Raw genomic sequence first — 15,625 nt, forward strand, 5'->3', positions numbered from 1 at the left:
AAATAATAATAATAATGCTATAAACATTTGTATATTAATGTATGGAAATGTAATTGAGTATTTTTCTTTTATTTTTATTTCCATTCATGTTTTCCTTTCTTTCTTTTTTTTGTTTTCATCACTTTTTTATAAGTGAAATTCTAATAAAATATCGAAAGAAAGAACGAAAAAGAATCTCAAAGTGGTTAAATCAACATGTTAAAATGGGGCCCATGGGCACTTTTGGACTTTTGAGCAGCTGCAGTGGGTGCCACTCCACTTCTGATCACTTCTCTTCGGCTTCCCTAGACGAGGACCATCTCTGAGAAAGAGAAAGGGCATGCATGGAAACGCTTCCTTTTTCCAAGGGATCTGGGCAAAAGTCAGATCCAGTAGAATTAACTTGAACCTTGAAAAGCACATAGAGCTGAAAGAGGAAGTTGGGAAGAGCGTCACCCTTCCAAATTCCTCCTACAGCTGTATGTGCTTCTCAAGAGAGAAAAAGGCAGCCATCCTCACTACCTCATGACCAAGGGTGAGGTGAGTGAGGAGGCTCAGAGGTTTCATGGGCACCTGAGGAAGACCTCATGGGCGCCCTTGAGCCCACAGGTGCCATGTTGGCAACTTTGTGTTAAGCGTACACTGAAACAAAACATGCATATACAAAAAACACAATCTAAAAATAGTCTGAGTGGTACGACCATGCATTAACAGTCAGGAAATGGCTGAATGAATAGCTGTGAGTATCTATAGAGAGTCTAAGACACACTTTTTAATTTGTTTTGTTTTTACGGCACGCACGCACACACAGTTCATCAACAAACATCTCATTTTAGGTTCCTTATCTGTACCTGCTTCCCTCCCCCCCCCCACAAGGCTCAGGATCCACCCTATGGCAGGACACTCACCCCAGACGCCCATCCATGGCAGCTGCTCCACCTGGGATGATCTTGGTTATGAAAATGCCAGGGTCATCAGGAATGTGTGGATTATCGATCCCTCCAGCAATGCTAAATCCAAGGCCAGAATTTCCCTGACAAGCGTTAAGAAAAAGAAGGAATAAATAAATGGGATGAATCATAGAGTTGGAAGGGACCCTGAGAATCATCTAGTCCAACCGCTTGCAATGCAGGGATCCAACCTGAAACTTTGGTGTTATCAGCACCATGCTCTAACCAACTGAGCTACCCAGGCTGAGCTTGTATGCTAACGATAATTAGAACAATACAGCAATTCAAGGGCACTGAAGGTTTATTCAACAGAAAGTAATCATGGACATGAATGTAAAACTTGAAGTCTGCCAGTATCCTGATGTGGAAAATGAAAAAATCTCCTAGCCTCTGTTGAAAAGCACAGTCCTACCACATATAGCTGGGTCAGTTCTCAATACCATAAGCTCTGGTTTCCAAGACCACAACAGTGGAAAGAGGAAAAAGGGAACACGCATGTTAGATCCCCTTGCCCAGCCCTCCCCAACGTGGTGTTGTCCAAATGTTTTGAACTACAACTTCAATCAACCACAGTCAGCCATCCAATCTGATGGGAATTGTAGTCCAAAACATATGGAGAGCACCAGGTTGGGGAAAGGCTGCCTTTTTCTCTCTGTGCTCCCCATGCTTGTACCTACAGAGCCAGGATGCATGTGCCTGCGTGGGAGGACTAACAAAGCCCAATACAGTCCAGAGACAAGTAGCGCTAGCCCTGGCACCACATCCATGGCAAGGGCCCACTGGCTCTCACTCACCCTTTCCAGGACAATCTCTTCATACTTGAACATCCCGTCACTGCCATTCACCTGGGGAAACAAATAGGAAAAGTTTAACAAACAGATGCTGAAATATGAGATGCCCCAAATCAGTATTGGCGTTCCACTCACCCTTGCAGACACACCTGTTTGCAGATGCATTTCCCTAGACTTGAACTTCCTGACCTAATTTTTTTAATTGCCTTTTTAATTGTTGTGCTTTTTAAAAGCCTTTTTTACTGCAAGTTTTAATTATGGATGTTTTTGATATTTTTTATGGAATTGTTTTTTTGTGATCTTTAATTATGTGTGAATAGCTTATAATTGATTTTATACTTGTAAACCATATAGAAGCTGTCTTGGCATGTAAGTAGTATCTGGGATTATTATTGTGATTAGATACAATTTCTGGGACACAGGATTTTCTGGCATAAGGCTCCCTCCCTTCACAAATATACAGTGGTACCTTGGTTTATGAACTTAATCCATTCAGGAAGTCCATTCTTAAACCAAAGCATTCTTAAACCAAGGTGTGCTTTCCCATATATAGCAGTGGGGGACTCAATTTACACTCAACAGGAAGCAAAACATGTTCTGCTTCGAAGGCAAAGTTCACAAACCAAAACACCTACTTTCGAGTTTGCAGCGTTCTTAATCCAAGTTGTTCATAAACTAAGCTGTTATTAAACCAAGGTACCACTGTATGTCCTAATTGTAAGGGCTCATCCACACTTACCTTTTGCCTAACACTTTCTAAACACGGGTCTGTGCTTTGAAGTGCTGCATCTGAGCACTCCCCCCCCCACATTACTTTCCCCAGGAAAAACCCCCATTTAACACTGAATCAGAATAAACAACATTCCAGGTTTTCCACAGATTTGCTGTTTGCTCTGATTCAGTGGTAAAGAGCAGGTGCACCGGGGCGAAAAAACACAAAAAACAAAATCCCGGTGCCCAGACACACTTGTATTTTAAAGTGGAACTCTGGGTGAGGCAGGCTAAGCAGCAGCCAGGAGGGGGAGAGATCTGAAGAATATCCTAACAACCTCAGCAAGAAGCTAAGAAGTGGATGGGACATATTCAAATGCACTGGAAGCTAAGGGGGAAAAACAAAAGAGATATTTATTAATCCAACACATTAGAAGAGACAGAGCATCTAAATGTTTTGTTTTGATTTATCTGAATTTCCCTAAAGAAGGGCCATTAGGGTTCAAACAAGTTGGATTATTAAATCCCTCCTTTGACAACCCCATTCCAATTCACTCCCACTTCAAGTTCCTTTTTGGGGTTCTCATTTTGTTGCATCATTACATCCTCAAAGGACTACTGATTGTGGTGACTAAATGGCCATGAAAAGTCCAATTCTGAATTTTGCAGGCTCTGCACAAATATACCTCCCCTGCCAGGGAGAGGAGCATGATGCAGCTTCTGCATTAACTAAACAAAAATTCTGCACATAACCACAACTTGCACCGCTTATTCTGCTTTCTAGATCAGCAGAGAAGGGCCGGGACAGATGGGATGGGGAGGACAGAGACCAGGGACCAGCGGAAGCAGGTGGGGGAAAGCAGCAATTTTGAAGGGCACTGAAATGCAGAGTGTACCTGGGAGAAATTAGATTCAGTTCACATTTAAAGGCAAACCTTACAAATTTGTACTTTTTTGGGAAAAAATATGCATCCTGAAACACAGGCATCCTCTTCCCCAAATTTTGCAGCGCAGTTCTCTAGCCAAGTAAGGTGCACCCAAAAATGCATACACTGGGGCAAAGCGTGCATAAAAATGCATATATTAGTGAAGATAATGTACAAAAATGCATTGTGACAGCGGAAACTGCTATACAAAAAAATGTGTACATTAGGCAAAACTACATACAATTTTTTTGGAAAAATGCTTACTAAAATGTGTTAATAATTTCCTTTTAAAAATGTTTCTAAACTGATGTGGAATGCAGAGAACTGAACTCAAGATTGGAAAAATGAGAATGAGAGAAACTAAAACGCCCATCCCTAATCTCACTCACCAAAACCAGAGAAAAAGCTGGGAGTTTTATGTCCCAAAGGCAACAGATTTCTGTGGCCAGCAAACAGAATATTCTAGAATTTCCAGGTGGAATTTGTCAGGAGTGCCCAGTCCTGTTTTTATTTTCTTTTAACACATGCATAACACAGATTCTTGACACATTGTGGTCACTCCATATCTAGAAGTGATATGGGAAGACACACCCAGGAATGCTAAGTTCTCCATGCCTTGGAGTTGTGAGACAGGATTTGTGCAATGAGCTGTGCCCTAGCTACGGGGAAGGGGGGACTAGCCTGGTTTTTGCCCCAAGTGCAGCCTGTGTGGGTGTGGGTGTAGGCAAATGTGTCTTGGGTGTGTGTGCTGAAGTGGGTGTTTGACCTGGGTGAAATAAAGCCTAATTTCACCTTCGGCAATGAGCCCCACACCACTGTTGGCAAGAGAGAGAAATTTCCTTCCCTTCACAGGACATTGTAGGACCCTGTGGACAAGGCACAAAACGCACAAGAAAAGACGCAGACTTACAGAGAGGGCAGGCTCCAGGGTTTCTGTGTTCACAATAATGGGCGAGGGGCTGGCCTGAAAGAGAGACAAAAAGAAAAAGCCACGGTTGTTCATTTAAATTCCCATGATAAGAAGACAGGAAGCGCTGCCTTATACTGAGCCCGGCTGCAGGTCCATCTAGCCCACGGTTGTCTGCACTGGCAGGCAGCAGCTCTCCAGAGTTTCAGGAAGGGTTCTCTCCCAGCCTTGCCAGGGATTGAATATGAGAACTTTTGAAGGCAGGTGATCCACCACTAAGCTACATCCCTTCAACCAAATCAACCCAGGCCCTCCCTTCTCAGAATGGCTTCCTGCAACCACTCAATCTGCCCCCACCAGAAAAGCCACATTCCCATCTACAGTTCTCCCCAGGAAGCAAATTCCCCCAGCTTCTCTATTGTGCAACAGCAGGAAATCAATCCACCTTTTTTCCCCAGTCCAGCAATTACCCTGCCTCTTAGGAACCAACCGAAAGCTTTCTGGATATGGATTCTAAGGAACCGCCTTACCCCAGGTTCTTCAACTGAGGGCCTTCAGATATTTGTCTGACTACAACTCCCATCATCCCCAACCAGCTTGGCCATTTTGGACAACCACACCCATCAGTCATGCTGGCTGGGGATGATGGGAATTGTAGTCCAAAAAGCTGGAGGGCACCAGGTTGAAGAAGGCAGGTTTACTCTGACTGCTAGTTCTCCAGCCCCAGGCAGTGATTCTCGTTGGACTTGTTACCAAAGGTCCTTGTAACCCAGAGCAGGGCTGCAAACATGCCTCCGTTCTATGGAACAGCGTTCCTGCATTTCCCAGAAACAACTGAATATATTTTTGCTCCAAAAAGCCGCCTTGGCTGGATGAAAAGATCTCTGCTCTGTGTTTTTAACTGCTTTTTATGCTGCTTTTTACTGCATTTTGTACATTGTCTTGAGACATGGGGTGTGAAAGGCAATCAATTATTGCATCAATCGTAATAATGATAACTGCAACAAGCACTGCTGGTGCAGGTAGCTGGATATAACACCTTTCACATACAATGCATGTGCTGAGGCAATTTACCCTCCTCCCCTTCTAAAGCAAATGTAAGGTATCTCATGGAAAAGAGACAAAGAGAGAGAGAAAGTTGAATCCTGTACTGTAGGGTAATGTTTTTGCAACAACAACAACAGAATTAAAAAATGATTTGGCATTTATTTCTGAATTTCTAGCCCTGCTTTCCAGTCATTCCAAGCAACTGTAATTTAAAAAAAAAACAGTTCAAAGAGCAATTTAAAAGCATATTTAAACATGCATTATTGAAATACTAAACGTATATAATAAATAGGACACAAGCCAGTTTTTAATAGTAACTGTAAAAAAATGAAAAGAAAATTTCCAGCTCTCCACACCTAGTGGATCAAAAAGCTGGCAAATATTAAAACACGTTCATGGCCTTCTTAAAACCACAGGCAGTTGAGTACAATGCAAGTCTGACCTCCGCCCGCCCAAAACCCCCTTGGGATTGTAAACCCCTGTTCACAAAATCCCTGCCCCAACCCAGGGCTACATCTCTCTTCTGATTAAGCAGTTGGGAGCTGTTCAGCACAAGAACCTGCTGAAGGTAAGAGGAGGGAGGCTTGCTCAGTGGTTAAGAGCATACACTTTGCAAGCAGAAGATCAAGCCTCCAGGACCAGCTGGGAAGTGATGAAGAAGACCTTTCTCTAACAGTGAGAGCCACTGCCTGTCAAAGCCATTATTATTATTATTATTATTATTATTATTATTATTATTATTATTAACAACAACAACAACAACAACAACAACAACCACCTGCCTTTCACCTTAAAGTGGATGGGTTACAATAATTACATGGGGGGAAAATTGTTGAATATATGAAGACAAATGGTAAACAATTCTAGAACGTTAGCAGGATTGACCTAAACACGAGCAGTAAGAAATAACGTAAATTTGTAAATAGGTTTGAATTGGTTATGCAGTAAGATTACGATATAAAGTAAGGGATTGCAGGGGGGGAGTTGAAGAAAATGCAGGTTGCATTTGTTTCGATTTAATTTTTGTTGTTGAAATGTTGTAAAATGCAAAAATGCAAAAATATTTTTGAAAAGGAACAATTAAGAGAGACGCCTCCACTTGCATTAGTACCTAATAGGGTATTAAGGAAGGAGATGTGATTTCTATTGTCTGCACCTTGAATTGGGCTCCATATAAAGCAGCTTCGTGGGGCAAGAGCATTCCCGAGAACAAAATAAGCTGCCCCTGATTTTGGCATGATCGACATTGCCAAAAGCCAGGGAAATGGAGTTTTAACATGCACAGAAGGGGAGTGGCTGGAAGAGGCCCAAGCACCTCCAAAGAACACAGCCAGGATGTACGCATGCCTGCTGGGTGTGTGTGAGAGTAATATGGCCACTGCCATTCAGACGGCAAGAGGCTGGCTGATGAATGCTGCCCTGAATTCTTCCAGCTATCGGAAGAGATTTTCCCTGCCCAAGGGGGAACAGGTTGGTCCCTGAGGACTGAGCCGTGTGCTGCTGAAAGGCCTTGTCACATCCCTTCCATCCAGGCCACTGCCTCCCATTCTTGTTGCTCATTCAATCTCTCTGAGATGCTCAAGGCAGCACTCAGGACCCTGAAGAGCTCCCCATCCCAGCCTGGTTTCCAGCCGAATGGGCAGATTGTCCCTGGTGCGGCTGTGAAGAAGTTGCAGACCGGGGAAAGCTTCTAGGGGATTCTGAGCTCACATAAAAAATGGGGAGAGATGCTTCAGGGGGCAACGGGCCATGAGAGAAGGGGCAAGAAAAACACAATAGGGGAAGGATAAGCAGAGGAATCTGCACTGGTTGCCGTTTTGCTACTGGGCCAAGTTCAAGGTGTTACTGTTAGTATTTTAAGTCCTTAACAACTTGGGACCAGTTTACCTACAAGATCGCCTTGACTCACACATACCCACTCAATGGTTTCAGTCAGCGGAGTTGCCACTACTTCAAGCCCATTCTGCATTTGCAGGAACTCAATTGTTTGGTGTGGCAGCACCTACACACTGGAACTCCCCCCCTCTTGAGATCAAGCAGGTGCCTTCACTGCATTCTTTCCTTCTTCCTGGGGAAAACCAAGTTTAGTCAAGCCTACCCAGAAAAGCTGGTGTGAATTTTAATCTGTTTTAGTATTTTAAACTTGTATGTTTCAAGGTTGTTGTTGTTTTGTTTGCATATAAATTTTATGAAGCAAATGCATACGTACGTACATATAAAGTTCAACAGCGCATCTAAAACCATTATACTCCCACCCACACCCACAGAGTTAAAAGAGTGACCCATATTAAAACAATTTCAAATCCAAGACAGATACTAATTGAGGTAACGGCCACAATAGCAAGCACCACTTGGAAGACTTGTTGAAAGGGGGACATCTTAAACAGACTTTGAAAAGGCAATGGAGGCAGTTCCATAATGTGGATGAAGTTACATGAAAAGCCCAATTCATATACTGCAAGGAATGGACCTCCTGATAAGCTGGTATCTGCAGGACACCGTCTCCTGCAGAGCACAGTGATAAAGGTATGAGACAATTTTTTGGGTTGTCAAACAATGAATGGTGCAAGGTCACCTGTGAGCTTCATGGTTCATGGAGGGGATTGGAACCCAGGCCACCCTGGTCCAAGTCCAACACTCTAACCACTGCCTCACACTGGCTCCCTTCAGAAGGTGGGGAGAGGGGAGATATATATGAGAAAGGTGACAGAACAAAGGCTGAGAGTCTGTTTATATATCAGTAAGATGCACCAGACTGGTTCTCTGCTGTCACCTGACGTCCAAAGCCAGGAGGCAGAAACAGAAACACGGTTCCAGCCCCAGTTGCACAAAGAAGAGTTGTGTCACACCAACAGCAGACTGGGGGAGTTGAGCAAAGGTATGGGGGGGGGGGAGCCAAGGAATGATCAAAGGTGAATCTGGCAGGACAGCAGCAGAGGGCAGAAGCTCTCAGAGAAAATGCATCTCTCCACAGCTTTTTGCCACAATAGTGGAACAAGCAGAAGCTTCATGCTGAGAAGCAATTGTAGCCCTGACTGCCAAATGCTGGCAGCCAGGAAGAGAAGAAGGCCATCACCTCCTTACCCTGCTGGGGAGTTTCCAGAGGCATCTGGCTGTAGGACACTGGACAGATGGACGCTGGCCTGATCCAGCAAGTCTGCTCTTTAAGATCCTGTCACGGTTCCACACTGTTTTCTTCTCTCTGTCTCTCTCTCTCTCTCTGTGTGCATGGAGAAAAGTAAAGGCAGCAACTCAACTATCCTAAGCTTGCTTACTTGGAAGCACATCTCTCTGGGATTCAGTAGGGTTTACTGTTGACAGGATTAGGCTAGAAAGTGGCCATGAATATCCTTAGTGTAATAGGAAAAGATGGCTGGGTCTGTATCAAGGCCAGTTTTAACAAAAGGGATGGAGCCATGAAAACATGGATCTGCAAATGACACTGAACCTGGGAAATGGGGGCAGGGTGGGGAACACTATCTAAACGAAAGAATAGGATTAAGGTTTTGGAATGACCCTTCGCAGCCTGGGGCACTTGAGGGAAAGCAGCATAGGGGGCAGGTGCCTAAGACCCAGGGGCAAAATGCAGCCCCTCATATCTCTTTATCTGATGCTTGGAACTCTCCTCACACCACACCCTTCACAGGTCCTGGATTGCACCCAGAGCATTTTCTATTGGCAAGAATGTGGCCTCCATCTCTGATATTGCTTTGAGATGCAAGACTAATGCGCAAAGGTGAAATAAGTATTCATTGCTCCTCCCGCTTTTGATTCCTCCCTCCCTACTACAGACACATGGCACTCAGAAGATTGCCAAGGAGGAAATGCAGCCCTCGGGATGAAAAATGTCCCCCCACCCCTGATGTAGCACATATAATAGAATCATAGAATTGTAGAGTTGGAAGGGACCATAAGGATCATCTAGTTCAACCCCCTGCAAAACAGACCCTCCAAGTGTCCCTATTTTCCAGGGACAGTCCTGGATCTACAGAAGCCGTCCCAGTTTCTGATTTGATCCCAGAATGTCCTGCTTTTCCGTAGGACATCCCTAAGGAGAGATGTTGGAGGGTATGGAGTTATCGGACCCCCAAGCCATCTGAAAGCAGCCCTGTATAAGGAAGTTTTTTAATGTTTAATGTTTTCTTATGTTTTTAAATATGTTGGAAGTTGCCCAGAGTGGCTGGGACAACCCAGTGAGATGGGTGGGGTATAAATATTATTGTTGTTGTTGTTATGGAATAGGACGTCCTTATTTTCATCAGAAAAATATTGGAGGGTATTGCAGTGCAGGAATCTTTTGCCCAATGTGGGGCTCAAACCCACAACCCTGAGATTAAGAGCCTCATGCTCGACCAACTAAACCATCCCAGCTAGGAACCATACAGCTCCCTGAGAAGGCTGCCAAGTGTACAAAATGGTACAGCAAAGATAGAGTGCCTGGTGAGCTCCAGATGTTGCTGGACTCCAAACTCCCATCAGCCCCCAGCCCTCACAGCCAATGGTCAGGGGTGATGGGAGTTGTAGTCCAACGACTGGAGGACCACAGGTTCCCCACTCCTGTAATACAGTGAAATTCATTATGGGTGGAGATTTACATGTTGGGGGGGCGGGAATACCCACAGAGGATACAATTAACCGAGGAAGATTCTTACCATGCCTGAGAAGCATGTGATGATTTCATAAGTAGAAATACAGCCCTACTGATAGCATTTAAAAGCAAACCTCATGAAGTGAGTCATGAACGGGAAGCCATTGTGGTGTGTCATTTTGCTCAGGGTTGTATGCCGCCTTGGGTATTTTACAGAGGGGTGGAGTACAAATGCCAAACCAAACAACTAAAATTTGTCATCAGAGAGACTCAGGTTCGAACTCCGACTCAGCCACAAAGCTACTGCATGATCTTGGGCCAGTCACACACTCTCAGATTAGCCTACCTAACAGGGTTGTTGTAAGAATAAAATGGGGGCAGAGGAGAAACCATATATACCACAGGTGGAGAGCCAATTGCCCTCCATATATTGCTGGACTCCACATGTGTACACACGATACATTTAACACACATTTTCACAAAGAATACTGGGAACTGTAGTTTACCCTTCACAGAGCTACAATTCCCATAACCCTTAACAAATTACAGTTTTCCAGGGTGGGTGGGTGGGTGGGTGCACGCTTTAAATGCATGGTGTGTTTGCTGCCTAAAACTCCCATAATTCTTGACCAGTGGTCATGCTGGCTGGGCAATGATGGGAGAGTTGGCCCCACACCCCAGTACATACAGTCCTGAGTTTGTTGGAAGAAGAGTGGCATAAACATGAAAATGAAAAAAAAAAGGGCATTAGCGCAAGCAAGATTCAAGAAGACGCACGGCAGACTGATTGCTGGTTAGGGTGCAGAGGGTGGAGGGCACTGTGTTTTTACCAGGATATAGAGATACCGAAGAAGATTCTGAGAAAGGAAATTGTGCTGGGAACACATGACCTCCAAAAGCACTAAAAGGAATAAAAATGTATTATGCTGTGCTCTATGGCAGCTTTCAAAAACCATGCATGGAGGAAAAAGAACTACAGAGCCTCAGCAGAAAAATAAAAGAGAAAGCCAGGGTCAACTCCAAAGGGATATGTCAAATAACCAGCTGGTCTCTCGGGCTTTCCTAGAATGCTCCATTTACTGCTCTCACCCACGCCAAAGTGCCTAATTTTGCCACCTGGAGACCAAGGCATGTTTCTGGGAAAGCAAACGCAGGAAGGAAGGTCAAGGAACACTCTGCCTGTGACCAATGCCTATTTAGGGTTCAGAAACATTTACCTAGTTCAAAATTCCAACATCAAAACAACCATCGATTATAAAGAAGTAGCTATAATGGCAGACACTCTCAGCGAAAAGCATTTTACCCAGAAAAACAGGACTATTGACCAGTAATTGTAGCAAAGATTGCAGAACAGCCTACACAAATACATTATTTATCAGACTTCATCAAGACAGCACTTGTTGGGGGCTATGGGAGCTGCAGCCAAAAAGATCAGAGGGCAACAGATTGGCAAAGGCTGAGTTAACTAATGAGTTTGCACTGAGAAACACATGGTAAAGGTACCTGCCTAATATCAACAGGCAGGGAGTTCCAGAGAGAAGGATCAATCTTTGCTAGTGCAGAACAAACGTTGTGTGGCACTTGTATAGTGAGGTCTGTGGATGGACATAGTTTTGGAAATTGAAGATCTGAGTTCAGTCCTGCCCCTGACACGATCAACTTCCCTTGGGTTACCAACTGTCACAAGAGAGTGCTGGTCAGTAATCACACAGTACAAAGATGGAGATAGCTCTTTATTAGCAAAAACATGATCTCCACAGACTTAGTTAATGAGCAGAGCAGCTCATTCCTGGTGATCTTCCTCTAGGAAAATCAGTTGCTGAGACTGAAAGTCCCTGCTTCCTAAATCCTTCCCAGCTGTCTAAATCCTCTCCTCTTCAGGGCTTTCCCTAAGCAATCAGAAATGGCACCTATGTGCGTGAAGCCAACCTCTCCCGCCACTCTTTTCCTGTCTCTTCTGGTTCTGGAAAACAAGATGGAGCTCATCATCGTAGGAGGGGAAGACACCTGTGTCTCTTCACCAGCTTAACTCATCTCTGCTTCTTGGTCCCCCTCCTCTTCAGCCTCCACTTCTGCCTCTGATTCTGGACTTCTCTCTGGCACAGACTCTCCCTGCTCACTAAACCCTGTTACCTCTTCAGCTTCCAACACCTCATCTTCCCTGTCTTCTTCCTCATACCACTTATTGTCTTCCCAACGCCACTCCCTGGGCTCTGAGCCTTCTTGCCTTTGTTGTTCCCCAGCTGGTTCCTCCCACTATTCCTCTGCATCCAACCAGCCCATGACACCAACTCAAATAACAGCCTCAAGTCCCCCCTCAGCTGTTAAAAATCAACAATTTGCTATTGCTCTGCCTCTTGTGGATCTGGTGAAGATTACAATTGCAACATAAACTTTTCTAGAACACACCACAAGTGTGATTTTTTTTAAAAAACAAAAAAACTCATATCTTTTCAAAGCCCCAACCCTGTCCAGGTATTCTGAAGCCTGATTCTTGAGGTTTTGAAGAGCTGTCAATAAGAAGAGATCTGCCAGACCAAATGAACACTGTCCAGCAGGTGCCAATGGGAAGCTCACAAGCAGGACTGGAGTGCAGCAAAGTTCTTCCCAGATGTGATTCCTAGCAACTAGTGTTCACAGGCATACTGGCTCTGACAGTGGTGGCAGAAATAGCCTTTGTGTTTAGTACCTGTGATAGCCTCCTCCTCCTGCTGCATGAATTTGTCTAATTCTCTTTTAAAGCTACCCAAACTGCTGGCCATCACTACCTCCTGCAAGATGCTCTCCAAGGATGGGGCGGCTATGGCCCAAAGAGAGGAAGAGGAACCTGGGTGATATGAGCCATAGCAACACTGCCAGCGGGTTTTTGACAGTCCATGGAAGGGACTTGCCTCATTCCAAGGTGTGTCTGTTTCTAGAGCATTGGATCCAGAGATGGCCCTAGACGTTTTGCTGTCTGAAGCAAAAGGCAAGATGCAGTCCTGCCCAAGGGTTCTGAAACAATTAATGTTGGAATTCTCTTGCCTGAAGTAATAAAAGCCGATCTTCAACTGACAGAGACTTTATTGACATCTGAGATATATATATATATATATATATATATATATATATGGACTAGTTCTAGAAAAGCGAAAATCCTTCGAGTGTGGGATAAAGCAGACATAAAACAACAAAACTATGTACAATAGCTTTACTGAAATAATAGACCCTGTCAGTGCTATTTTCTAGAAAAATAGATGCCGGAGCTCACCATGATCTTTTCCCTAGTTCTCTTAGAATGGCAATGCCGCCTACCCGAGAGGTGCTGGAGCTGAGCTCCGGTGAGTTCCAGCTGGAAAAGAAGTCCTGGACCCTCTTTATCCAATTCTGGCATAGTAAGTGTCTCCTTATAATTAATTAAGCTCAGTTTAATTCCCTACAAAATGTATTGTTCTGACCTGTTCTATCCCCTTCTGCTCCTCGCCATTTATTTATTTTTTAATTACGTTTGGTTAATTAGTTTTTGGTTTTCTTTTATTATTCTATCAATGCTAACCTTAAAATCAATTTGTGTGTGTGTGTGTGTGTGTGTGTGTGTGTGTGATAACTACAGCACCCTGTCTCATTCCACATACAGGATGCTTGCAGTTGAGCCTTTGTTCAGCAGTGGTGATGATGGGGCAGCATCCTGCACTGTACCTGAAAGCAGCGTGTAAGCTTTGGGGAGGGGGTGTAGGGAAGGCCATATGGCACAAACAGCTCTGTCCCCAAACACCTTGTGCCACCTCCCCAACATCTGCTGCTTGAGGCAGTTGCCTAATGGCTCTTTCAGGAGAGGGCAGCCAAAAGATAGCATCCCATTAGGAAATCAATTTTGGAGGCTTCCGGTCTGCTTTGCGGAGGAAATGGCAACGCCTGGGGCTTCGTCCGAGTAAGATATGGCCAACACGTAGAGATTTGTTAGAAGAAGAGGAGAAAGGTTTGAAATTTAAAAGTTATGAAAACATGAAAGATACTTTACAAAGTTGGTTGCATCACAGACAAATTAATGAGCAGTTTTAAGAAGATAACAAAAGAGCGTTTAGTTATACTATTTCAAACTTCCAAAAGGAAATTGTGGAGGGAAACAAAAAGTTATTGAAGAAAGCATATAATATTTTGCTATATGGAGAGACTTTAGATGAGATGGTAAAATTGGCACAAATAAAATGAGCTCAGGATGTTGGGCATAATACACAGTTGGAGGAATGGGAAAGATTATGGAAAACAAATTTAAAGTTTACAGATTGTATATTATTAGGAGAAAATTATTTGAAAATGATATATAGATGGTATATCACACCGAAAAAAATTGCAAAAATGTACAAAACAGGATCTAAGATATGTTGGAGATGCAAAAAGAAAGATGGTACTTTTTTCATGTATGGTGGGAATGCAAGAAGGTTAAAGAATATTGGGAAATGATATATAATGAATTGAAAAAAAATGTTTAAAAAAACCTTTGTTCAAAAACCAGAATCTTTCCCACTCGGAATTTTAGATCATGATATAAGACAACAGCAGCAAGAATTTTACTAGCACAAGTATGGAAAACAGAGAAAATGCCAACAAAGGAAGAATGGCAAGCCAAGCTTATGGACTACGCGGAATTGGCTAAGCTGACAGAGCGGATACATGAGAGAGACAACATCGATTTCTAAAAGGAGTCAGAACCATTTATAAACTATATAAAAAGACAGTATAAAGGTTTGGACTTATTGGGAGGTTTTGACTAAACTTTCACAACTATATAAGAGGTAAAACCAGCAGGGTATAGAATTTGTTTAATAAATCAATACGGAAATACGGGGGAAGCCAAAGAGGGGGGAGGGGAGAAATATGGATATATAAATTGTTCAATTAAGATTTGTGGAAAATTTGTTGTTACAATTTGAAAATTTAATAAAAAAATTTTTTTTTAAGGAAATCAATTTTGCACAGTGTCAGAATCAGGTCTTTAGGGTGGTGACACATACCTTTTGGAACTCCCTGCTGCTGCATGTTAGACAGGCGCCACCATCTCTTTTGTCTTTTTGGCTAAAGATGCCTCTCTTTCAACAAGCCTTCAAAAATCTTTATCCTAGTTGCCAGCATCTGCTTTGAGTTCAAATTGATTTTACGTCTGTATGTCCTGTTGTTGTTTTAAATTCTTTTAAAAATTGCTATTATGCAAGTAATTGCTTTAACTGTTTTTATCGATGACTGTTTTATCTATGTTATTATACCGCAAATCGCTATGAGATCTCTCATGGGAAGTGATTCATGAATGAAATAACAATATGAACAGCATCTGCTTTTTAGTGTTTTAAACTCTCTCTTTTTGCTACATTTACTGTACATCTTAAGACGGTTGTGTAGAAAGCGATTAATGATTTTATGAGTTCAAAACCGACAGATACCTTTAAAAGCAAAACAAGACGGAAACAAAACAGACATGCATGGCAGAGACCCATTCATCCATATGGGAAATCCCACTGAAACAAATACATCTTTGGTTGTTTCCTGTTTAAAAGATAAGAGCCTGCTGGATTAGTTTAGTAGTTGTTTTTAGTCTAGCACAGGGGTAGCCCAATAGCCTTCTCAATCTGGCCCACAGACGGTCCGGGAATCAGCGTGTTTTTACATGAGTGGAATGTGAGTTTTTATTTAAAATGCATCTCTGGGTTATTTGTGGGGCATAGGAATTCGTTCATCCCCCCCCCCCCCCG

The 15,625-nt window shown here is 43.3% G+C and overlaps 1 protein-coding gene across 13 annotated transcripts in view; it reads right to left on the reverse strand.

Annotated features, from left to right (window-relative positions):
- DLG3 (discs large MAGUK scaffold protein 3) overlaps positions 1-15,625 on the reverse strand; it is a 109,398-nt gene that overhangs the window by 53,157 nt on the left and 40,616 nt on the right. For all 13 annotated transcript variants that reach the window (XM_083595369.1, XM_083595384.1, XM_083595368.1 and 10 more), the window contains 3 exons: positions 4,268-4,321; positions 1,724-1,774; positions 888-1,012 (listed from right to left, as the gene is read on the reverse strand). In XM_083595369.1, coding sequence (XP_083451495.1) covers positions 888-1,012; positions 1,724-1,756 — 158 coding nt within the window. In that variant the 5' untranslated portion in view covers positions 1,757-1,774; positions 4,268-4,321. The remainder of the gene's footprint in view (positions 1-887; positions 1,013-1,723; positions 1,775-4,267; positions 4,322-15,625) is intronic.

The sequence above is a fragment of the Podarcis filfolensis genome, assembly GCF_964270895.1.
Source record: "Podarcis filfolensis genome assembly, chromosome: Z".
NCBI classification, from domain to species: domain Eukaryota; kingdom Metazoa; phylum Chordata; class Lepidosauria; order Squamata; family Lacertidae; genus Podarcis; species Podarcis filfolensis.